General features: G+C 31.2%; 1 protein-coding gene and 1 long non-coding RNA gene across 2 annotated transcripts; one reads left to right on the top strand and one right to left on the bottom strand.

Moving 5' to 3' along the window:
• Positions 1–938: 938 nt before the first annotated feature.
• Positions 939–2,535, top strand: LOC143056895 (uncharacterized). The gene is made up of 2 exons (XM_076230069.1): positions 939–1,227; positions 1,961–2,535. The coding sequence occupies exons 1-2, from the start codon at positions 1,147–1,149 to the stop codon at positions 2,390–2,392; spliced, it is 513 nt and encodes a 170-aa protein (XP_076086184.1). The 5' UTR covers positions 939–1,146; the 3' UTR covers positions 2,393–2,535.
• Positions 2,536–19,001: 16,466 nt separating this feature from the next.
• Positions 19,002–26,947, bottom strand: LOC143056475 (uncharacterized). The gene is made up of 3 exons (XR_012972365.1): positions 26,702–26,947; positions 19,875–20,005; positions 19,002–19,030 (listed from the first exon to the last, which is right to left on the bottom strand). It is a non-coding gene; the product is annotated as an uncharacterized LOC143056475 (long non-coding RNA).
• Between the last annotated feature and the right edge of the window lie 580 nt (positions 26,948–27,527).

Raw genomic sequence — 27,527 nt, 5'->3', positions numbered from 1 at the left:
ATTAAACATTCTTATGATTGTGCATGCTTTAATGAATTAATTGCTTTCAAATAGTCAATGGTAAATGGTGATACACGAATGGGTGGAATTAAGTTTTAACTTCAAAGTAATATCTGTTTTTTTGTACTTTAAAATCATCAAGTATTTGTCGTATATTTCTTTTTTATTTGATTAAATTAGCCTGATTTCCAAGAGTTTTCATCTCTTATACTTAGAAATAATTTTGCCTAAGCAGATTATAGTCAAATGCGAAAAGCATGAATTATAATCTTCTTTTAAGAGTCAGTAGTTTTCTAATAACATATTATAAGGTCTTGTAATTTGTGGAATTGAAGATTGATGTCCGAATTTGATAATGTCTGTTTAATGTATTCACAAAATGCAATTTATATCTTAACCTATTGTACAGACACCTGCTTATTATTGAAAGGACTGTTTACTATTAGTGGTGTCCTCATCTTTAGTACAAATAATGTAATTGACCAAGCTTAATCGGTCAAACATTTACATAATTACATAATTTAAAAGTGCTTTGTTTAAAGATATGACGGGAACAACTCCTAAAATAAAGAAGAAACTTAATATTACTATCAAACGTACGCAATACAGTTATATACGTGCCTAACGACAGCATTCACGTGCTTAGCTCTCCGGAAATGCCTTACATGACCTAAAGTACCAGTAACCGCAATACCACGGCTTCAACCGTAAACGGGAACAGAGGTATAGTATTCATTACAAGTAATTAATTACCAGATAGTTATATCAGAAACAATCATGTTAATGTAAATAATAATTTTACAAAATTTACAATGTTCACGCATGGTCAAAATGGAAGAAATATGATCTGTGTTTCATATAGGAAGCTCATCCAGTTATAAAATTGAAGTGTTGAATGAATTTTAAATTCACATATAGGTGAGGTCTCATTATCGTTTCGCCATCTCACCCTATGTTTATGCTTTAAAAAGTACAACAAATAATACATTGAGGCGGTGAGGTGGTCGCTTTTTTAAGTTTTTGTGGGCGGCGCTCCCCATGATTACCCCCAACCTAGATGCATCAGAGATGACTATTTAATTTGTAAATGGTATATAAGATGAAACGTCTGAAACAAAAATTAAATAAACATAATATTAGAAAACAATGATGGACAGAAATATGATTTCAAAAATATGTTGGACACTTTGTTTTATATCTGCAGTGCAAGCTATTCCTGTACGGAAGGTATGTATGGCGTATTTTCATAAAAATTTTGTTAATTTAAATAGTATTTAATATTGTACTCATATTCTAAGATCATAATTTCTATACATTATTTAGACAAATAATTATTATAGATGATTTCCGATTCGAATATATTATTAAAAAAATAATAATAGAAAAGATAAAGATAAGAAAAACACTCTTTTGTTTGAAAGCCTTTTGCGTTACACTCTAACGTGTATATTTGGTAAAAAGAATTTTGCATTAATTCTACTATTTTTGTAAGATTTATAAAACATTCTTCTTCTTCTTCTTCGTCTTCTTCTTCTTCTTCTTCTTCTTCTTCTTCTTCTTCTTCTTCTTCTTCTTCTTCTTCTTCTTCTTATTATTATTATTACTACTATTGTTATGTGCATCAATTTAAATCACTTGTTCTTTACAACATAAAATAGAATAAAACGTGAAATATTGACACTGATATAAGAATTATCATAACAAAACAACAGCAACAATAACAGTAACAATAATGCAAGTAATTTTAAATAATTATAACTTTGATAAATGAATTTTATTGTAATGAATGAATAAGGGCATAACTTAAAACAATAAATAAATGATAATAATAATTATTATAAATGATTTTCCAAAGTACGATCATTATGTTATTATGACAAATATCACAAATTTGCAACACCTCTTGTGGTTATCTACAATTTACTGTATTAGTTATACATTGCCTTTTTTTAAATTTCAGAGAGATTTAAATGTAGAAGACGACACATTGATACACTCGGACATGCAAGATAATATTTCACTTCTTGATTTAGAAAATGACATGTACAATGCTGAAATTTTACAACAATATTTGGAAACTATAGATACATTACAAATGGAAAATGACATACTATCTGGCTTACTTAATGACCAACTGTCAAGAAATACAAAACAAACACGGAGATCAAGAAAACGGAATCTACGTATGGACCGTAATAGACGATCTTTTGATTCAATATCGCATTCAACTGGTGGATTTAGCACTGCACAATTAACAGAAAATCCGATTTTACGGCGATTGCGTGAATTAGCAGCACTACATCAGCGGAGAGTTTTAACAAGTACAAATCGACCACAACTTCCAAATGGTTTAGAGGTACTATATCCAATTCTTCACCAAGGACAGAGATAACTGATTGCAATTTTCTGTTACCGTCTGTGTTCATTCTAGCCATGACTTTCAAACTTACTCTAGTGATTATTCTGTCTCATTTATTTATTGGATATATTTATTTAACGTATGTATTTATTGAATAAAGTTGTTTAAAAAATATACATTTGGGTTGTCATTATGTAGCCTATTAAGATAAAATAAGTTGATAGGAACTAGTAATAATTGTCTTAATATACATATAATATTAAAATGTTGACAATTATACAGTATTTAACTTTAAAAAAATGAAGACAATAGAAACCAAACTCTAAAGTCTTACAATTGTCTTTAATCGAACAATCGTTTTTTTCCTTTTGGTTCCTGTTGTTCATTCATCCAACATTTCGCTGAAAACATACAATTGCTATATTTTTTTTAAAAATGATCATTAACAATCATATCTAAAATAATATATAATAATACAAACTTACCATGAAGCAAGATTGGTCGATCAAAGATTTTTGTTTGAGATGAAATTAAACATGAACAAATACTTTTATTTTATCATAAGACTTATCATATCTATTTATTCAATATTTGATACACGGTAAAAAAATTGATGTCAGTGTCATAATATAAATATTTCAAATTAAACCTTACGTCTTACAGGTTGCACTGTTATGTGTATTTTTGCAGTTAGTTTCATTTAAGCAAGACGGACAAGAAATACATTTTTAAAATTCGCATGTTTTATCTTATTACTCATATATGGTACATACCATATATGTGTTTTTTTAACGTTTCGTCATTTTATCAACAAGAACACAGAGAAATGTTCTTTGTACACTTCTAATTTTGTAATAAGAATATCTCAACAGCAAACATTTGTATACTAAATCAGATAACGCATTTTGAAACAAACAATTATATACAAACTTTCTGAAGGAATACATTATTTATCGATTTTCATATCAATATAATGCAATTGTTGTTTCAACTGAATGCAATCATTTTTATTTCTGATTAGAAATAAAATATCTTCAGATTTGGTTCAGTAAAAATGAGTCAAATATTAGTATTTTTGCCTTGATAAATACATAAATAATATTTATTTGTTCAATTTAAAAGAAAAATTAAATTAATGTGTAGGTTAAATAATAAATCACCACTTCTTCATCTCAATTTGAAAAATAATTACATGCCTCTGTATAAAAAGTAAATATAAAAGTAAAACAAAATATAATGGTGATTACATTGCATGAAAAAAGTGTTTAAAGTATAATTTTAGTAAATTGCTTGAATGCTCAAGATTTATAACGATTACCACCAAATAAATCAATCTGAAGAGTATCAAAACCGTAAATTTGAGCACGGTTGTAGATTTTAGGAATATTCTTAGTACTAATACGATTACCACATAAAGCCTGTGAAATTTCATTTAAAATCTGAAAATAAATCGTGCCAGGAACAAAAACCCTTGATACTAGCTTAAATATACCCTGGCAACTGATACTCTATAAACATCAATACTGTCACCAGTGCGTTGGAATTGTCTTTCTGCAAGATGCCGGAGGCCTAATGAATAAACTAGATACCTAATAGTTGAAAGCATCATACTCATCAATTGCAAACCCGTTAAGGGTCAAAAGTAAAATTACAAAAATACAGAACTCCGAGGAAATTTCAAAACGGAAAGTCCCTACAAAAAGGGCGAAATCAAAAGCTGAAACACATCAAACGAATGGATAACAATTCTCATATTTCTGATTTGTACAGCTTTGTCTTAATACTAGTAGCCGTAGCCTTTAGTTGAGTACAATTGCATCTTTTAAAACGATATGCAAAACACGATTTTTAAAAAGTTAAAAGCAATTACTACTTAGAAATACAGATACTATTGTTTAAAAATCTCACATTTTATGTAAGGAAGAGACACCTTGTAATAATAAACAAAATATTGTGAACTGCAATGCAGAAATATAGGGCGTCGACAAGGTATGCCTTTTTTGCTATCTTTTCTGTATTTTGTAACCCATACCTTGCGATGTTTGAACTTCAACGCTGTTTTTTTTTTTTTTTTATATAATTTAACATTTTAACCAATATAGAAATTTATGAAAAAGTAAAAAAAGAAAAAAAAAAAAAAAGAAAAAGGAAAAATAACGGAACTCTAAGGAAAATTCAAAACAGAAACTCCCTTCTCAAATGGCATAATAAAAAGCTAAGGTGGTTTGGGTGTCTTCCGCCATCTTCGATTGTAAAAAAACAGAGAACCTAAGGTCCACATTTTCTATCAAGTGAGCAAAATGTGATACAAGAATGCAGATATTTTATGTGCATTTTTATTTTAAAAGAGTCAAATTATAAGAATATGACTTATAAATATTTTAGTTTTACAGGTGTTGATTATTTTTGGTTGTTTTTAGATGTTTTTGAATTGGAGTTTTAAGGGAAGGTATCTCTAAAACAGTGCATTTTCTCAAGGATTCTACATGTAATTTTCCTATTTTGTAGGTGACCCTATACTGTATCTTTTCTTTTGATATTCCCAAAGCATTGTCTGAAAGCAATTTTTTCCTAATTTTTTTTTTTAAATTCTATCATTTTGTTTAGTGTCTAATCACCTTATGTTGTTTTTCCTGTATAATTCAAACAAAATGTGTCATTTTGTCACAAACCTGTAGCTTGAAAAAAAAGCTCGGTGACCTATCATTTTTATTATATTTTTGAACATATATCAATAGATACAACGTTTTGCCAAAGTATGAACAAATTCTATAGTTTTTATTTTAGACTCCCATACCACCATAAACACATCAAATGAATAAAAACACAACTATCATATTCAGTATAAAAAAGAAGATGTGGTTTGATTGCCAATGAGACAACTGTCCACGAGAGACCAAAATGATACAGACATTAACAACTATAGGTCACCGTACGGCCTTCAACAATGAGCAAAACCCATACCGCATAGTCAGCTATAAACGGCCCTGATATGACAATGTAAAACAATTCAAACGGCTGAATTCAACCAATTTAGGACATGTTTTGATAATACTAAGATCAAAAAGTCTTTTTTGTAACCGTTTGCATTGATATACATCAAACCAATTCTTGTAATCTTTTTATATTATTTGTATCAATAAATACAATCAGATAACTGATTACACAATGAACTAGTGTTATGTTGACAACAAATGATTTTGACAATAATGATGATGAATTTTGAAAGCTTTATTTAAATTTATTATAACTCAAAACAAAACTGAAGCTAATTCCTTTTCAAAACTGTATTTAAAAGATCAAATATTTAATGTACATTGTATTCCAACTGTATCAGTTCTTAGGATCGGTACGTATATAAAACTATAAATACGTGTACAAATGTATTTGAAATATTCAATTTAAAGTTCTTTTCAAATTAAAAATCAATTCATTGGAATAGTCATCTGTAGAATTCATTTGTGTTTTATAATACTTTTTTGTGTGCTTATACATAAAGGCAACAGTAGTATACCGCTGTTTAAAACTCGTAAATCTATAGACAAAAAACAAAATCGGGGTAACAAACCAAAACTCAGGGAAACGCATTAAATTTAAGAGGAGAACAACGACACGACATTAAAATGTAACACAAACAGAAACGGACTAAGCATTAGATAAAATCCGATGTTATATGTGATGTGTAGTGGGATTGGTTGATATAGGCACTAGTTTCCGTTTCAGCAACGAGCAGTATAGATTGTTGTGTCAGACAAATCAAACACTTAATCAATAGATGATATATTATCATTTGTCCGTTTAAATTATGTCGTCACGTCATGTACGTTATTTACGATAGACTATGAAATGGATCGTTTAAAGTATCTCAGTTCTATCATATGACATTGAAAATAGCATTTCCCTCATACTCAAAACCGAATGAACACAAATGCATTACATTAGAAAGAGTAATACAGTGCAAAAAGCAATATTCGCACGATTTAAAATCAAACGTACCTGCTCACCTTTTATAAACATCAACTTTTTAATCAATGTTTATCATTGAAAAATATGTCTTTATAAAATAAACTACTTATAAGACATTTAATTTCAATTTACCAAGCGCTACCCAGTTAAAAAGCCAATATTTCAATAACAGCTCCGTCGATGGTTATACGGTATAACGAAGTTCAATTGTCGTGAAAGGTTTCGTGACGTTTTCTGTCAGTAACGTGACCGGAAACACACGTTGTTCAATCTTGTTAATGAACTTGTTATTTTCTTGAAACATTAAATTTTCTTTGAAATTAACGTATCAAATGATCGGATGAAAGATCTCCCATAATATAAAAGTGAAAGAAAGCGTCATGCAAGATGAACATTCAAAGATCTTAAGTCTGTAAGTGTACATGCTAGAAACGTGTTGGATTTAATCACTTTTATAGGTTTAAGATGAAAACGATTGCAGTTTCTGAGAATTTTTGTATTGAACATTTAAAACGTAGTTTAGTCACATTTGGTGTAGAAAGTAAAATCACAAAAATACTGAACTTAGAGGAAGATCAATTGGGAAAGTCCATAATCACATGGCAAAATCAAATAACAAAACGCATCAAAAACGAATGGTGTAGCCGACTGCTAACAATTGCGGTCTCAAAATGGCGATTATTGACACTGTCTTTATCAAGATAGCAAATCCTTGATAATTGCCGTCCCAATCATTTATTACACACAGTTAATGTTTAAATATGAACAAATAAAAATGCTCGTCTTCAAGAATAGGAGTAATATGCGACTGTTACAGACTATATACGCTCTCTATACGTATGTCTGAGACTTTTATCGTTGTGTCTCGTTTGTGCATCTCAATTCTCTCAAGGTATCCCGGTATTAATATTTATAAATTTCCGAAGAATTTTGAGAAAATTCAATACATATTTACTTGACCGTGCTATTTTGATCAATTGATTCTTGAACACGAATAATAAACAAGAGCTGTCAAAATGACAGTAACCCGGATTCTTTAACATTTATTTGTGTTCTGGCATTTATCAATATTACAAGGACCAAAACTCCTAATAGGTAAAATTTATGATTATCAATATCAAACTTGACTTCCATGTTGTCAACAATAACAACATATAAACTAGATAGAAAATGACCCTCTAGCAGGACAAATTGTGAGCCCTTAATGCATAAAGTAAGAAAAAATTACTAAGTCCACCTACCTAGGATTTTGAAAATATCTAAAAAAATGAATGAATTGTATGGTTTTCAAATGGAAAGGCAAAAATCAAGCTTGACCTGTTTGACCATTTTAAACTTTCAAGAACCGTAACTCCTGAACGGTAAAAGTCAAAATCGTCATTATTTAACTTGACCTCCATTTTGTTGTCAGTAACAACATATAAAAATTTTAAAAGGTTTGGTTGACTGGTTCATGAGTAAATGCACGGACACGACATTTTTTAAACTTTCAAGAACCGTAACTCCTGAACGGTAGAAGTAAAAATTGTCATTATTGAACTTGACCTCCGTTATGTTGTCAGTAACAACATATTAAAATTTTAAAAGGTTTGGTTGAACGGTTCATGAGTAAATGCACGGACACAACATTTTTTAAACTTTCAAGAACCGTAACTCCTGAACGGTAAAAGTCAAAATCGTCATTATTGAACTTGACCTTCATTTTGTTGTCAGTAACAACATATTAAAATTTTAAAAGGTTTGGTTGAACGCTTCATGAGTAAATGCACGGACAACATTTGGTTGCCGCCCGCCCGGCCGCCCGCCGTACATCCCCAATCAATAACCGACATTTTTGACACAAAAATCCGGTTAAAAAGTCTTTTTTTATATGTAAAAAAGATCATTAACTGTACCGGTTCTTATTCTTTCTTGGTTTTTTTTGTTTGGCTTTATGCATTCCTTATCAAGGTAAATGCAGAAAAAGACAATTAATTAAGTGTTGTTTGGATTTTTTTTTAGGAATGTCTTACCTTTGAATTCTAAAAGAATATATCATCATTCTGTGTGCTTTGATTTTCTAATCCTTTTATACCAGTGATATGACGTATCTTGTTATAAATAACAAAGCACTTTCAGATTTAAATGATATGGTATAATTCAACAGATTTCTAAAATTAAAATCAAAAAGTGTAAAAGTTTTTCAGAATTCTTTAAAGTACTTTGAAAATCAATCTCTGAAGATAGATGTTTTGTACTTATGTAGTAATAACGACGTCAAAACATACAATGTAGTAGTCAAGTGTTCAACTTTTACTATTTCAATGGTATTGTCATTTTGACCATAAAGGTAATAGTAAACGTCATCGATATTAAGAGTTGTAAATGCGCACACAATTTCATAACAATAAGAAATATGTATGGACATACGTAAATGCATAAGTAAACCAAAAGCATACTCTTCTCACTACATAAATAAAGAAAACAGTAGTACATGTATATCGCTGTTCGAAAAATTATAAAATGGATCGTCTGAGGAAGCGACTTACCAGCAATTTTAATATGTACGCGACTTATTAAATAAACTTTGTCTTAATTTACCCCCAACATCACCCACACCCCAACACCACCCGAACCTGTCTATATTGTTTTTCCCTACCTACTTAAAAAAATAATGATATAGAATTAAGATTAACTTGATAGATAATTTTGGTTGCATAATTGTCTTGAAACGTCCAAAATATACAATCATAATCGCAATCATTCCACTGTTGATAATATACAATTATGGCACGTAGATAAGGTAAATATACTAATTGCCAACTCGAGAAGCTTATTGCACTGAGGGTGCATAAGGGGGATGAAATATTTCTTAGGGTTGACAATTTTGTATATTCATCGTATTTTTGGTGTCATTTTGATAATTTAAGAAAGCGCTTATTTTACTTAAGTAGCAAACACAAGTTGACATTAAACAAATCATTTTTCATTTGTGTCTTAGAATATTTCGTATGTACATATATACGAGATATCATCGGCACTAAATGCATTTCCAAATCCTTATTTCCTCGTCTCTCGATGGGCTTCATGAAACGTGAACGTTGCCTTCTTGTTTATTTACGCTTGTGCATCATTTTCATGGGAGATAACTCGCTTACAAATAGAGATATTTAAAAAGGTTATTTGCTGGTGAAAAATAGGATAATAGACTAGGATTAATCCCTGCTGGTACATCATTGGGGTTCGTGTTGTTTATTCTTTAGTTTTTTATGTTGTGTCATGTGTACTATTGTTTGTCTGTTTGTCCTTTTCATTTTTAGCCATGGCATTGTCAGTTTATTTTCGATTTATGAGTTTGACTGTCCCTCTGGTATCTTTCGTCTCTCTTTTAAAGAGGCACTAGCTACGAGATATATAAAAAATCAAAAGTATGATTTTTTTGTTCAATCATTAATGAAAGTAAAATAGTGAAATGATAATTTGCATTTATCAGCTCAAATGAATCAATTTTGTCAAATTAAGCTAATAAATATTAATATTGAATTATTCACTTGCAAGTGAATAACTCGACCTCATTAAATCCGTTTTCATGTGAACTCCAATTTAACCAGGTAGAAAGAGATAGAATAACGCATGCATTGTCCGTGTATGGGTGTTTAAAGGAATGTAAACAGTGAAAGTGAAACAAAGGTAAATAATTTGATTAACTGATTCGATCTACACAAATCATTCTCATAAAGATAAAAACGATGATAACCATAATTTTTTTGATCTATAATATAAAATTAAAAAGACCTTTAAAAATCTAATCGCACGCGTTGCTTACTCTATTTATATCCATGTTTATGTTTACATCGCTTATGTGGTCATATACAGTCAACTCGATAGTTAATTAGATGGCGTCATGGCTAAAATTCACACAAAACAAAGCTTATTGAGACCTCTTGTAAATTGTTTATTTTATACTTTTGATAGTTTGGAAAAATGTTTTACATTGTTATAAATAGAATATCAGGATTTAAGTAAAATCAGTGACTATGAATAGACAACTTTCGAGTTCGATGCATTTCCGACCAAAACTTTGGTTTTAGTGAACGTCTCTCGTGCGTTTAGGTGCGTCGTCACTTCCGTTTCCATGTTGAGCGAGTGGTTGAAAAACTATAAAAGCTATTTTGCACGAATTATTCGCATAGGCGCATATATTTGACGAGTTTTTTCCGGTGACAGATGAACTCGAATTTGGCAGCTAGGTCCCTTTTAAGGGATATCCATCCTTCCTATATTATTCTATGTCACATGATAACGTGTTTCCAAATAGAATTGTTTATAGGATTAAACACATTTTTTCTAGAGGTTGTTGATGTGTAAACCGGGGCGATTAACTCACAAACTGAATAAAAGTCCGAAGGTTTAATCCTTATAATTCTTTAGCCAAACATACACGATTATTAATTCAAATTATTTGTTTGATGGCTGCTATATTTACCATCAAAAGCACAATGGCATGTCGTAACTAAGGAGTACGCCGCCATCTTGACTTTCTTAAAACAATAAATGTCCGACAAATGCAACAGAATCTAAAATGAAATAGCACCTACCTCAAAAAACTTCATTTTAATTAAATATTATCCGAATTTGAAGAGTACACGTAACGAAATAGTCTTTCACTGGAACATTTTCATTCGTATGACGCCGTGTTTTGCCATGACGTAAATTCGCCAAATCCTTCATGAAATTTCGCGGAATTTTATTTAAAAATGATTTTCTTATATTTTCGAAGCTTTTGTGCATTTATTTTATTTCTTTTTTTGTTATATATACATTCGAATAGAAACAACTGTTATGCAATTATTGTATAATCTCAATTTGCTGAAAATCCCAGTATCCCTGCAATAATGTGTATCGCGCATGAATAGATTACGAAAGTAGGTTCGGAAACATGGTTTATCGAAGTGTAAACCAAGCGAAAAATTGTAATTGACCAATCCAATTCAAGTATTTATAGATATGCAAATGATTTAAGAATTATTGTGTTATATGTACGGTATCATAATATAAAATGTAAAACGCTCAGGATAAATTGAGTTTCTAACACGGTGATGACTGCTATACCCCTGTAAATATATTGGAATTTGATTCGACTGCCATACAAGTGGATGGTTCGCTATAAAACCAGGTTCTATCCATCATTTTCTACATTTGAAAATGCCTGTACCACGTCAGGAATATGACAGTTGTTGTCCATTCGTTTAATGTGTTTTATCATTTGATTTTTCCATTTGATTGGGAACGTTCTGTTTTGAGTTTTCCTCATAGTTCAGTATTTTTGTGATTTTCCTTTTTCTTAATATCACGGCCCTGGCCATATGTATATTTTATATGGCAGCCAGTAAGGTTTTTTTGTCAAATTAATCTAAGCAACTGATGATGAATTATTCATCTAGAGATGGATAACGCATGAAGTGTGCGTGATCGGTTATTCGAAGGAAAAGAATGTCAACATTGAAATTGAAATAAAATTAAATCATGATTGACTGATTCGATCCACAAAAAAAAAAAACATCATTCTTATACAGATAAAAACCATGATTGAATTTTTTTAATGAAATTAAACAGACCTAGAAAAATCTAATGCACGAGTTCTCTTTCTATTTAAATGTATATTTATGTTCATATCGCTCATATGACCATCAGAGGTCTTCTATGGTCAACGCAATAGTTAATTAGATGACATCAAGACTAAAATACACACGAAACGAAGCTACTTTTTATCGAGCACATGCCCTTTTAATCATGTGAACATGAATTTGATAGCTAGTGTCCCTTCAGTGGTATAATAGTTTGATGAATTTTCATTAATACACCGTAGTTTTTCCAATATATCTTCCAAAACAGTTTTGAAAATTTTTCATTATCAAAATGGAACAAATGTAAAAAAAAAAAAAAAAAAAAAAATGGATTAGTTAACATTAGAATTTCCGATGCATAATACATTTTTTGTAAATAAAATATTTCTATAAATTTAATCCGTTCATCTGCATCAAGCTATGACATATCATTATGTCGCCATTTTCATTCAATTCTTTTATTTCCTAACATGACCTTAAAACAATTAAGAGACTGTTTGAATATAATTCCCATTTATATTAATTTTCTCTGTATTTCGTTTCCGGGTTCTTGTTAGGTTATATCTTTATTTGGTATTTCCGTATTTTAGTCTATTAACCCTGCATTTAGATATTTGTAACCAATAGAATTTTCAATATAAAAATTCTTAAATGAAAATGCTGATAACCGACGAACATGTGCATTCAAGCAAATAATACACAAAAAATGAGCACCGATCGTGCGAAGACAAGGTTATTGATCACCCACGCAGCAATAACTGAGGGATAAAGAAATGTAAATCAGTTAATAGACAAATAAACGGATATATCAATAGGTTAACAAAACATTAAAAACTATAACCAAAATGGGACATTAGAGGACATTACATATTCACGGTGGATTTGTAATGACTATTGTTTTTGTTCCTCGTGTTGTTTTGAATTGGATTTGTTCAATTCTGTTTCCTGTCCAATCAGAAAGCAAATCGATTTCTATACCGACAACAAAGTCGCAACATTTGTGGAATACTATTAGGAGCTGTAAAGATATTCAATGAACATTACATTTAATTCAATGTTACATTCACTTAAACCATTAAGTTAGGCAATTAGCAGATGTTTGTGATGCAGGTGGTTGTGTACTGGAGGAGTAATGTCCTTTGTGATAATTGGGAAAATTCCAGATTATTGTTCTTTGTGGTAATTACAATTATTTCAAAGTAACAACTTTATATATGAATACAATCTAAATTAATGTTATGACAAAAGAAAAGATATGGTTTAGCAATTCCTGATGAAAATCATGACGCGCCCATGAACATTATTGTTCTTATGTTGTACAGTTACACCACTATCTTATGTTAGGGGAGGGTTGGCGCCTTCAAACTCGTCTAATTCTGCAACATTCGGTATGTGCATGTCTCAAGTCAGGAATCTGTTATTGAGTGGTAGTCATGTGTCTCTGTGTAACATATTTGCTTGTCGTTCATTATTTGATAATACATTAAGCCATTAATTTTCTCGTTTGAATTGTTTAACAATTGTCATTTCGGGGCCTTTTATAAATGACTAAGAGGTATGAGCTATGCTCATTGTTGAAGGCGGTACTTTGACCTATAATGGTTTATGTTACTAATTGTCCCTTGAATGAAGAGCTGTTTCATTGGCACTCTTTTTATAATATATATTTAAAGATAAGTTGTATAAAGGATAAATGCGCCTTAATAAACACCCCCCCCCCAAAAAAAACAAAAAAAACAAAACAAAACAAACGCAACAATACAAGAGCATACATTTATAACATGGGGAAACTTATTTTTACAGCCACAAAACAACGCGAGAAGCCAACTCTTAAAAGAATATGAAAAATATTTAACGTCATGAAACAAATCACTAAACCTACATGACTTAATAAAAGCAAATACATATGTTTTTCAAGTTGATTTATTTTTTCATCTAATTAAAACATCACAATGAATCTCGCAATATATATGACGTGCTCTGTACCTATACATTACAGCCTGTCATTGTGTAATTGTTCTATAATTTCGGTATTCTTGTCTTTCGCTTTTGCAAATATACTAGTACTTTGTCTGTGTGCCTTTATGTGTTTCTTTTTTGCGCCTGGCGTGGCTCTGTACTAATACATCCCGTAATTGTGTTATTGTAACATGGTAAATACTTGCTCATATATCTTTTTTTTTATAGTGATTAAGATAATAACACAAGGTTGACTGATGTTCCCCTATTTTTGACATTGTTACCTATTATATCTCTTTGTTCCGGTCACACATCGTTGTCAATACGACTGTCATACAATTGAGATGTTTCGCTAGCTATAAAACTAGGTTGAACCCACAATTTGCTACACAAGAAATTGCCTGTAACAAGTCAGGATTATGACATTTGGTGTCCATTCGTTTGATGTTCTTGGGTGTTTGATTTTGCCATTTGATTAAGTACTTTCCGTTTTTAATTTTCCTCGGAGTTTAGTATTTTTGTGTTTTCCCTTTTTTCTGTAAAATGTTTGAAGCTTGTGTTTAACCGACGATTTCTTTTATTAGAAATTTTTATTCTGTGTTTGTAAAGTTTAGGAGAAAGGAGAAAGTGTCGGTTTGGATCAAAAATTAAATGAATGCGTTGGCAAATTGTGTTTCTGTCTACTTACACAATATGAACAATTGTTTTGCAATTTAAAAAAATGTGTTGCTCTGTCTTATTATAAGTACGTACGTGTATCACTAGTTTATGGTTATCAATGCATTTCACAAAACTTACATTCACACTATACCGCACTGCAATTAAAGTATGTATTGATACAGATAAAAGTAAGATGAAGGGTACACGTTTTGATTTAAAATGCATCGTTTTAAATAAAAATAAAATGTGTATACTTTTATGTGAGAATAGGCTATTTGTATGGGTGGTTCGCTCTATTTTTAAGTTTTGCAATCTCCATCATGTTAACAGTTTGACTCAGTTCTGAAGCAATGTTTTACAGAATTCTACCTTAATATCTTCAAACCTTTTCGTTAAAATCTTTCTGCAACCTTTTTTTCTTAATATGACGGGTAGAAGGGATATTTTTTTTTCTTGATATGACGGGTAGAAAGGATATTTTTCTTAATATGACGGGTAGAAGGGATATTTAGGAGATTTGTATATGTATACTACCAGCACTTCAGTGCTGATTTTCAATTCTGTTTTATTCAATTTAATTTTTGTGTAATGCTACCTTAGGAAGCCATAACAATTCCATTGAGTTTATCGATAAAGAAAACTTGTAAAAAATGAAAATAAGAAGTTGAGAATATACGTTTATCTTTGGTGGTTTGTCAAATTAAACATAGTCTTAGAAGACATTCATACTGGCGTATGACAATAAGCACACTTTTAGATAGCAGCTATAAACTACTTGTGGAATCAGTTCTAGATTCTTTTAATTTACACCAGGAACAGTCACGAGTGTTGTTCGAGTACTGTCTGTATATATAAAAAAGAAGATGTGGTATGATTGTCAATTAGAAAACTCTCCACAAGAGACCAAATGACACTTTAGGTCACCGTACGACCTTCAACAATGAGCAAAGCCCATACCGCATAGTCAGCTATAACAGGCCCCGAAATAACATTTTTCTTGATACCTTTAGAACAGGTGAAAGTACTTTTATTCGTGGGGTATCAATGTTCGTGGTTTTCTAGCATATTTTTTTTAAAACAGTCCTTTCCTAAAACATATTCTGTAAGTTCTATCTTAAAACTGTTTTAACGTTTGTGCCATTGTGAAAATGGGTAAACTTATTTAATGTTCAAACGGGTAGAACACTTATGTGACAGATTATTGAAGAGTACCGAAGACATATTAGAACTTAGAACTAATCCAAACTGTAAGACAACATGCAAGAACAGTTCTATGACAGATTATTTTGACAGTACCGAATATAGATTTGAACTGATCCAAACTTTACCACAAAGGGGACAGTTCTACGAAAGATAATTCTGATAACGCCGTGTAGAGGTTAGAACGTACCATAACTGTACGACAACTAAACGCGCATGCAACTTATGAATACATTAAACGCTTATAATGCAAGATAGTACTTATAATACTTGAAGGAAGTTTATAATTACTCGTTTCCTGTCAATTCTATGCAAATTAATCTTTATATTCATGAAATACTCTGTATTTGTAAAATGTCATTAGAAACTCCATGCACGATGAGCAATAATTAGATCTTATTCCATTTCACAATTTCTGAAACCATTATTATAGTTAAATGAATTAGCTTAAATTACAGGCCTTAATTTGAGGTTTTGAGAGCAGATCGTTCCGAATTTTATCCATAAAAGTTGTAGAGACGATGTGAATTGTATTTAACTACTTTGAATCTGAACGTTTTTCAATATTTCCAGTCTTGAGTGCTTAAAACATGTGTCATATATCACTATCCATGCCATCTCTGCTTTCCTGGCATTTATATTTTATCAGTTAACCATCGTATGCAAAAACTTTTGAAGATGTTGAGAGTTGTACATATAATTAATAATTATAGAAAGTTTTTTTGTGGTATTTTATGTAATTTTGACGCTAATAAAGATAGTGGTAATAGATAAAATTTATCAATGCATTCAACAGACATTTTCATATGAATTCAGGTACACTTATAGTTAATTACAATTAAAATAAGCTCTATTGAGCAATATGTATATATAAACAAAAACAGTTCAATCAATACGAAATATACATCTGAAATATGTTTTATAAAATTCCCTTCTCACCCATATAAGTGTCCATTTCGCTAAACTAGTACATGTATTAATTATTACTAGGGAGGCAGCTGAAGACTGTCTTCGATGCAGTACGTTCTTGCTGTGTTAATCACCCATGGGTGACATTGGGTTGTTTTATACCCTTTATGGTCTTATTGTTGTTTCCATTCTTAATACTGAGTGCAAAGAAGGTAAACAAAAATTTCAAAACAAATGTTAAGTTTTTAATTAATCTGGGAATTTTCAAATATCAACATATTTTTATTTATTTATTCTTTTTGTGTAGCAATAAAGGGGGAATATTACATTATAATTAGCAGTATTTTTATTATCTCATACAATATTTAACAAATTACTTCCCGCGGGTCTCGACGGCGGGGAAGGTACGCGGTCGGCCTGTTAGCGGGCTACCACGGGTAAAGGTACGTGGACGGCCTGCTAGCGGGCTATTCACGAAGGTTCTTTTCTATAAGAATATTACATGAAAAGACTCGATTGTCTATAACTGAGAGCACTCTTAATTCTGACAAGTGCAATTAAAGGCCAAATTCGGACCAGAACGTAATAAATTTATTCTATAACCCATGTATTTGAGAAAAAATCATGAAAAACATTTAGCCAATTCTGTTATATTAGTATTTATTTTCAAAATAAATTTAATATACTGAATTCTACACTTAGCTGTCCATTTTTAGTCAACTCTCTGTAAAGGATACAACATAGAATAAATTTATTCTAAATGCATGGTGCTTACTGTATATGATCATGTATAAAATAAATTTATTATATAGAGCCATAATATCTATTATTAGTTCGAGAAAATCATAGAATAAATTTATTCTTCATTCAATGTCATTTATGATTATGATAATATTTATCTGTATGGTGAGGCTGAGACACAGAATAAATTTATTCTACATTCAATGCGATTTTGGATTATAATAATATATAAAATAAATTTATTTTGAAGTAAAGTTATCTGTATGGTGAGGCTGTGACACAGAATAAATTTATTCTTGTTTCAATGCGATTTCGGATTATAATAAAATATAAAATAAATTTATTTTGAAGTAAAGTTATCTGTATGGTGAGGCTGAGACACAGAATAAATTTATTCTACATTCAATACGATTTCGGATTATAAGAATATATAAAATAAATTTATTTTGAAGTAAAGTTATCTTTATGGTGAAGCTGTGACACAGAATAAATTTATTCTAGTTTCAATGCGATTTCGGATTATGATAAAATATAAAATAAATTTATTTTGAAGTAAAGTAATCTGTATGGCTGAGACACAGAATTAATTTATTCTACATTCAATATAAATTTTGTTCTATATAAAAATAATCTTAAAAATATCTCATGATAAAAAATTAAAATAATTTAAAAGAAAATTCCATCGGTCTTATTTATTACAGACAAACTGATACAATAAATTGCTTCGCCAAGCGCAGCTGGATGCGACCGCAGAGGTCAAATCCTGAATATTTGGGACAAAAATAGACACAATGTTCGTGCATGATACAGGTCTTAATTTGGATTGTAATTAAATACTTGATGCAATATAGGTTTCTGACACAGAATAACGGTAGCCAAAAAACTTAGAATTGGTTATATCAGTTGAATTTATATTTAATTTTTGGCTTTTGTGCAATACACTATGCTGTTGCGAATTGCCACCTCCCCCCCCCAAAAAAAAATAAATAAAAATAAATAAATAAATTTACCTCTTTTTTATGCTTTTGTGCAATACACTATGCTGTTGCTATTTGAACCCTCACCCCCAAAAAATATACCCTTGTCCCTCTTTTTTTTTGGCAACATGATATTTGAAATTTTCTTTTTCAATTTCTGAAATCTGTATAATGAGTGAAAATTATCCCCTCCCCCCCCCCCCACAAAATTTCTATCCAGTTTATCTTATCACAAATATTCTAGCGGAACAGTTCAGAATGGATGTAAAACAATAGAATTGCTATATGGCCAAAAATCAATTTCCTTATCGTTTCGATTTGTCATGTGATGGCATACAAACAGTTCAAAAATACATCCAAGTCTTTTTTGTTTGCTTATATAATCCTGAAGATTTTGTTCAATGTTTTGTCACTGGTCATCTGTTAGAATAATTTTGGGGTTTTTTTTCACACAAGAGACAAGCTTCGTTATAATGCAACTGGTACTAATCGTTAAGTAATCTGATCTTTTATTGACATACAGATCTGTAGTTGGAATTATTCATCTTCAAACTCTTCTTAACTTTTCGAACAATTATCTTTGTAAATGTCAACATTTTATCTTCTAATATTCCCAAATACATGTTTCCATTATTCCGTTCAACCAAAACTATCTGAAAGATCAAATAAAAAATACAGTGCATATAAAAAAAAATTGGAAAATGTGTCTATGGGCTACAAATGCCCCCGCTCGTAAATATACACGAGTCAACTTCCACAGTCAGATACATGAACACGATTAAAGTAGTTAAGACTGATTTGTGATTTTAACATTCGGTTGAGGCAAACTAAAGTTAGTGAACGGAAACGAAAATTTCAGCATTTTTTATGTTTATAAATGGCCTTAACTCAAGAACGGTAGAATTGATGCCACTCAATTTAAACCTTGATCTGTGTTTTATGGTAGTATGCATTGTGTGTACGATTTATTACATTTGCTTGAGGCAAACTAAAGTTAGAGAACAGAAGCGAAAAATCCAGCAATTTTTATGTTTATAAATGGGCATAACTCAAGATGGTAAAAGTTATGCCACCCATGCAACATCTTACGCTAACCTTGTCAAAAACGAACTGTAACTTGTAAAGTAAGCAAATGTTTCAGAGAGATGTACAAGGACTAAAGGAGCAGCCGGATCTGATCGCCGTATAAATAAGACATGCAAATGATTGTACAACTGCACATCACATATCAGGCCCTCGCTCTAAAATTCATAATATATTCCTTTTCATAGAGTAACCGATACATTGCACGCATTTTTAAAATAATGACTTTTAATTCACTAATAACAATTCCGGCCGAACTACAATTGTCAAAATATGAATTAAATTAGCACTTTCAAAAACTTTTGCGATGAGATAAGAAAGAACACTTTTTATAAAACAACAATTATGATTCTTAATTTCAGCATTCTAAGATATTTCTTGCAAACCAGTTAAAAGTTTAATCTTTTAAATTACCTCTGTAGATTTTTCTCAAAATGTATCCTTCACTAATGTTCTCTGTGGTTGTAGTAACTTCTGTCATTTTGTCTGCCTTCTAAACTTTTGTGTTTCTTTATAAACTCCTTTTGATAGAAGTGTCTGGTGACCTATAAAGAACAGCGTATTATATATTGACTGAAATGGTCATATTATCCATGAAGATGGAAACTTTTTGTCAATTGTTCTGTGTGCCAAACAGATTGCATGAGAGTGTGAGTACAGTTCTTTAGGTACTTATGAAAATGTTCAAAGCTAGTTTTTTTACATAAAATAGTCTATTGGTCGTTTATTTGTTTTTCGCAATGATGTTTTATTGTTTCATAGACTTATGAGTATAAATATCATTTGGATTCAGTGGCGGAGCCAGTTAGGGTTCCGTGCTTTGAATGCCCCCCTTTTTGACGATCAATGGTTTTAAATTGGAACAAATGTTTAGAACCCTCTATTAAAAATGGCTGGTCCCGCCCCTGGGTATCTTTCACATTTTGCTCAAATAATAGGTACATGTTCCATCTTTCTATGCAACAATTTCATAGCTAGTGTGTCCTAACACCTGTTCTAAGACTAAGCGTGAAGAAAGTGAACATTTAATTTTTTAATGTTTAAAGATTACTTCAACTCTCACCCGTAGTAAATAATAATGAGATTACCAATTAGAAACATTATTACTATCATAATAATTAAAAGATAATAAATAATATTTATCTAATAAATTTACGTTCAAACTTATGAATTAAAAAGAGAAAACATGTACCCAATCTTTTATATATATTCTTCACTTTAAGCATGGAATCATTTTATTTAAATATACAATTCCTTGCTTTAAGGCATAGTCTTCAGAGTCGGATCCAGGGATGTTTAAAAAGGGGGGGGGTGGTAATTAACAATACAAGAGTGCACACGCTGAAATGTCTCGCCTTCTATACTAATCATTGATATTATGTTGATAGTCCTAAGTATAAAGCTAAGCTTTATTACAACTGTCACATAAACTTAACATTAACCAAGATAACTAAACAAAGATCAATGAACCTTGAAAAAGAGGTCCAGGTTAGATGAACCATGCCAGGCAGACAGGTACAGCTACATGTAACAATGCTTCTATACAACATATATAGTTGACACATTACTTATAGTTTAAGAAAAATAGACCAAAACACAAAAACGTAACACTGTGCAATGAACCGTGAAAATGAGGTCACGGTTAAATAAAACCTGCTCGACTGACATAAAGATCATAAAATATTTCCATACACCAAATATAGTTGACCTATGGCATATAGCATTAGATAAAAAGACCAAAACTCAAAAACTTAACTTTGACCACTGAACCATGAAAATGAGGTCAAGGTCACATGACATCTGCCCGCTAGACATGTACACTTAACAATCATTCCATACAACAAATATAGTAGACCTATTGCATATGGTATGAGAAAAACAGACCAAAACACAAAAATTTAACTATAACCACTGAACGATGAAAATGGGGTCAAGGTCAGATGACACCTGCCAGTTGGACATGTACACCTTACAGTCCTTCCATACACCGAATGTACTAGCCCTATTGCTTATAGTATCTGAGATATGGACTTGACCACCAAAACTTAACCTTGTTCACTGATCCATGAAATGAGGTCGAGGTCAAGTGAAAACTGTCTGACAGACACGAGGACCTTGCAAGGTACGCACATATCAAATATAGTTATCCTATTACTTATAATAAGAGAGAATTCAACATTACAAAAAATTTGAACTTTTTTTTCAAGTGGTCACTGAACCATGAAAATGAGGTCAAGGACATTGGACATGTGACTGACGGAAACTTCGTAACATGAAGCATCTATATACAAAGTATGAAGCATCCATGTCTTCCACCTTCTAAATATAAAGCTTTTAAGAAGTGAGCTAACGCCGCCGGATCACTATCCCTATGTCGAGCTTTCTGCAACAAAAGTTGCAGGCTCGACAAAAACTCAGTCTCATCTAGCCCCAAGCATCATGTCAGGCATTGTCATTACTAATGTCTTCTAATCTGAGTAAATTAATTACTAAACACTATTAAATGTCTTCTTATCTGAGAAACAATTTCGACATTTAAACGAAATCTTTTACTTATGATAATGTTGATTCTCCACAAAGTAATATAAATAGAACCATACAAATAGTAAGCAAATACATGTTTTCAGATACCATCTTCAATATAAAAAAAAATCACATCATGAAAAAATTAACTTGTTATGTGTTCCTCTTCTACTAGCTTCAAAATATATCCAAAATCAAGAGTGTGAAACATACTCTATCTGACATAATCATTTGGTAATTGATGCAATTAGTGTCTCTTGTATGCCTGTTTTGAACATAAAAAACTAAATATAAAATAAACAACTCTCCCAATGCTCAGGTTGGTTGTCATATTATGCAACATAGTTAATAATATAGAAACCAATGGGAAAAACATAGAACTTCTTTTGTCATACAAAACACTGTCAAACATCCAAACATACTATCCACACTGATCTGTGTCCACACTTGTAGTATATTAATTTATCTTAGTGATATAACAAATTGTCAGAGTAGTATAGTCAAATTTAGTTATAGAATGAACATTTAATTTAATTTGCTTTATGATATACCTCTTTCCTTAATGATGTGATAATCGTTATCATAGGCAGTTGGGTCCGTGTAACACTTATCAATTCAAAGTTTTAAAAAGTTTTGAAATTTTGGATTTTTGGAATTTTGATCAAAGTTTTAAAATATCAAAATTTCAAATTGTGTAAAAGTTTTGAAATTTTGAAATTTTAACCAAATTATTAAAATATTAAAATTCTAAATATTGTTTTTAAATTTGATAGTTTAGGATTTTGATCAAACTTCTAAAATATTAAACCTTACGTGCAATTTTGATTATTTCACTTTTTGAAAGTTTGATTTTTTAAATATTTGATTAAAATATCAAAAATAGAAAAGGGGCAAAAAGAGGGGTACCTGGAAACAATAAAAATTGAAAACATACTGATACTTAAAAGTTAATGTATGAAATAAAAACCACAGGCAGACAGTTGTAAGCGATGAAAAAATGAATGGCAAAATAAATATTTCTCAAAAGAAGAGAATTCATTTCAAAACAAGACGTACGGATCTGATATTGGCCATTTTACTTGCTGGTTTTTCTAGCACCCATATTTAAGAAGAAACAGGAGTAACAGTAAAAACTGAACAACTCGCAGTAGGTCAAATAGTATGTTTAGGTTGAGCATGTATGTATATTTTCTACTGAACTCTAAGCAATAGAAAGGCTCAATACACGGTGTATCTCTTTTGATTTCATTTTTTTCTGTTTTGCTCGACGACTTCTTACTTTCTGCAACCATGTTGGCTAAAGAATATATCATTTAATCTGTTCTTTGTAAGTTGTTGGCCCTAAATATTCAGCTTTGAGCGTTCCCTAAGAAGGTCGATTCAGAAAAGCACTTCGGTTGTATGACGATCATAATTATATTGCCTTGTATCAATGATTTTAGTTAATATTTTTTTTTTGGTACGGTAGGAATACTGAATGCATGGTGTCCCAATTAAGGTTGTGCTAGTCTACAATGTGGGAGGTTTTTAATATATTTATATCTTATTTACGCTGAAATTAAGAGTACTAAGACCAAATATTAATAGATTGGAACCGAGATACTGTTACAAGGTATCTACATAAACTCATCATAGATGGATACCGGGATATACATTTTGCCGGTTTTTGCGCCAGACACGCGTTTCGTCTACAAAAGACTTATCAGTGACGCTCGATTCAAATCAAGTTAAAAAGGCAAATAAAGTCAAATAAAATTAAAAAGGCCAAATAAATTTAACGTTTATATCAAACTTCTAGCTCTGGTTTTGTAAAAGTTGAAACCATTCATGTCATATATAAACGTATACCATAAACATTATTTTCAGCATTCATATGTAACTATGTAATAGTTGCCGCTGTACTACATTAAGCGTCCATCTATCTATTTGTAGGTGTCGGCATTTTGAAAATTGAAAATTTTTTTCAAATAAAAGTTTATATCAGCGATATACTTAATAAAATTGTTAGCGCTTCGACAAAACAACAACACCCTACTTTTAAAGTTAAATGGTTGCTCCCTTCTGGACAACGTTTGGACTGGTTATCATATACGTACATGTAGCTCCATTATGGGTCCTAGGTCAACCACTGTTTTTAAATAGTAAATAAACGGAAAGGAATTTTTTTTTTGTATTAAGGGATATTATTGTTCCGTATTTGCATTTTGGTATTTGAACATTTAAGTTATCGTACGACAATCGACTTTTAGCAAACTAAAAGAACACAGGTACATCCAGTCAGAATAGGGCGTGTAAAGAGAAGCCACAGTGTCAGCTGCATGATGGATTTTTCCATATTTGGCCATACACCATTGCTCTGGAATAACCAGTACAATGTAAAACGCTGAATTTTAAGTAAAGAATTCAACAACGGAACGCTGAAAACTGAAATTTGAAAGTCAAGAAAAATAAGAACCGAAAAAAAAATATAAAAAAATGAAGAGGTGTTTGGCCAAAGTGAAGTTAAAACATATCAAAATCCATCTATGAAGGCTACTTTGTCCGAGGGAGTTTAATCCTAAATTTCTTCGTAATTTGTACGTAAACAAAATATTTTAAATTATCGATTTTTTGTTGCCAGTGACGCATATTTCATGAATGTTCCGAAACAAATTAGCAATAAATACAACAGGGAGAGAGTGTGCATAATGAAGACACAACCTTTCAATCAGTTTCGTGAATTGAGGTCTGGAGCTGGCGTATGGCAGTAACTGCTAGCTTTATATATAGTAGTCCTTTGTTAATTTATTATCATTGTCATTTTGATTAGTTTCGTTTGTCTCCTATTCTGACATAGGACTTGTATTTCCTATTAAAGTGCGTTTTACTGTTCGTATTTCTGTGTGTTTTTCATTCTTTATTGGCTAGAGGTATAGAGTAGGGTTGTGATCTCACGAAACATGTTTAACCCCGTCGCATTTGTGCGCCTGTCCCCATTCAGGAGCCTTTGTCCTTTTAAGTCTTGTATGATTTTAATTTTGGTTCATTGTTATATTTCGAAGTTTAGTATGACATCTATAATCACTGAACCAGTACACTTTTTTGTCTAGGGGCCAGCTGAAGCGCGCCTAGTACAACGTTCATTGTGACGCATATATATACATTAAATATTCCTTCCGTGTTATTTCTTGGAACTGAAATAAATCATAAAAGGCAATTTATTATTGTCATGCAATCGATAAAAAAGAAAACAAAACGTTTAAAGTTGCATGCGACCGATGCGATTTTTTGGATCTACCTTCATCAGGAACGTCAAAAAGGTGAATAATACTATTTGGTTTACTGCGAGTTGGTCAGTTTTCACTGTTACTTCTAAATGTTGGGCACTGGGAACACCAAATAGCTCTGAATTATTTATCTCAAACGCTAACCTTATATGAGAGATTTAAATCAACTTATTTAGTTCCGGTTTAAATAGGTTTAACAATTTTTTTTTATAGATGCACAACCTTAAAATTTCAGGATACTGTTATCCCATGTGATGTCTAATATGTTTTATATAAAAAAAAAAAGGCTTCTTCTTTCCATAATTTATTTTGTAATTAAAAATGATTTGATATATTTCGTGCTATTTATTTATAACTAAGCAGTGGCGGATCCAGGGGGGGGGGGGGTTCCGGGGGTGCGCACCCCCCCTTTATTTTTGCCGATCAATGCATTTGTATCGGGACATATGTTTTGCACCCCCCTTTGCCCTGGGTGCCCTGGGTTAGCACCCCCCCTTTCGAAAATTCCTGCATCCGCCCCTGCTAAGAATGATTGTTATCAGAGCCGTGTTTACATCACTGTTTACAGATACCCCTCTTTTCGCCCCTTTACTATTTTTGATATTTTAATCAAAAATTTAAAAAATCAAACTTTCAAAAAGTGAAATAATCAAAATTGCATGTTAGGTTTAGTATTTTAAAGTTTGATCAAATTCCTAAACTATCAAATTTATAAACGATATTAAGAATTTTAATATTTTAATAATTTGGTTAAAATTTCAAAATTTCAAAACATTTACACAATTTGAAATTTTGATATTTTAAAACTTTGATCAAAATTCCAAAAATCTAAAGTTTCAAAACTTTTTAAAACTTTGAATTGATAAGTGTTACACGGACCCAGTTGTGGCGTTCCATAAATGTTATATTCCAAATTGTTCTTGTTTATTATGGAATGATCGATATTCTGATGTACATTTACCTACGTTTTTTTCAACTGATCGGGCGGAGCTTATGTTTTAATTCGCATAAGGACAGTCTATTTGAAGATGTGTGTGATAAGGATGATTGTCGTTTATAATTATTATTGAATTCTAATCACTAATCAGTGTCACCAAACGCATATACAAAAGAACTGAGGAACTGAGTGTATGATATGAGACGAATAACTGGACACTTCAATGATGATCTTATCCCAAAACTCCTGTCTATAGATGGACTGGTCTTAAATAAGCGAACTTCTTAAACTCCGCCCAGTCAAGTGAAATAAATCTAGTAATAGTAATATCGTAGAAAAATATTCAAATTGATATTCGCAGATGCAGATCGATCGAGGATTTGAAAAGGGGCATACGCAGAGACTTTTAAAACGTCTAGTATGCATTGAGTATATATGTCGGGGATCTATGAGGGGATCCCAGTATCCTTGACCCCACCCCTAATCCCACCTCTAGTATACTGAGCAAAACTAACCTCCAATTTCTTGAACTGTGATGAATGTTTCATAAACGAAACTGGAAAACTATCCCGTCTATGTTCAACTTGTCTTCCCTCCTTTTAATTTCCACTTGTCTGTCATCTTCATTGCACGTACATAGAGAGAATACCAAGTGATCATATCATACAAAATTACAGATCAGTGTCCTACGTCTTGTCATTAATTATCTTGTTTTTCCATTTGAAGTCTTCTCGGCATGTGGTAACACTATAGGGCCTACAATCAACGTACGCGTGCATTACATAAAATGATAAGGCTGTTAAGCCGCGTTTGTTATAATTAGCAATAATTATTTTAACAACTTCAGATAGATATGCGGCATTTGTTTGCTAACATGAATTAAACAAATCGAAGATTGTAAATTATTTGAATCTGTGTCATTTCATAGAGGTTATTAATGTGTGGTCATTTTATATCATTCTAATAAAATAATATGTTAATCAAAAATGGACAACTACAAAAGTATAATGGTCTGGATGGATGGTCCATCGATTTTGTATTCTTTTAATTTTTAAAACATTATTTCTATTCTTTATAATTTTGCTCATTATTCTCTATTTGATCATCCTTTTATTTTCTATTCTTTATATTTTTTTTTGAATATTCTATATGTTTTGTCCTTTATTCTGCGTTTCCCAGTCCCGTGATTCGATATTCTATCAACTCCAACAAGACCCTCAAGTATTATTACCGATAAATAGGCGTTTGAGAATGTGTACTATTTTGTCTTATCCTTTCTTTTATTTGTTTTTAAAGATTTATAAAAAGCTTACCGCACTTCATCCCGGTCTACCCTTATTA

This window comes from Mytilus galloprovincialis, chromosome 13 (genome assembly GCF_965363235.1).
Source record: "Mytilus galloprovincialis chromosome 13, xbMytGall1.hap1.1, whole genome shotgun sequence".
NCBI lineage: Eukaryota > Metazoa > Mollusca > Bivalvia > Mytilida > Mytilidae > Mytilus > Mytilus galloprovincialis.
This window is presented reverse-complemented; position numbering and strand designations above follow the sequence as displayed.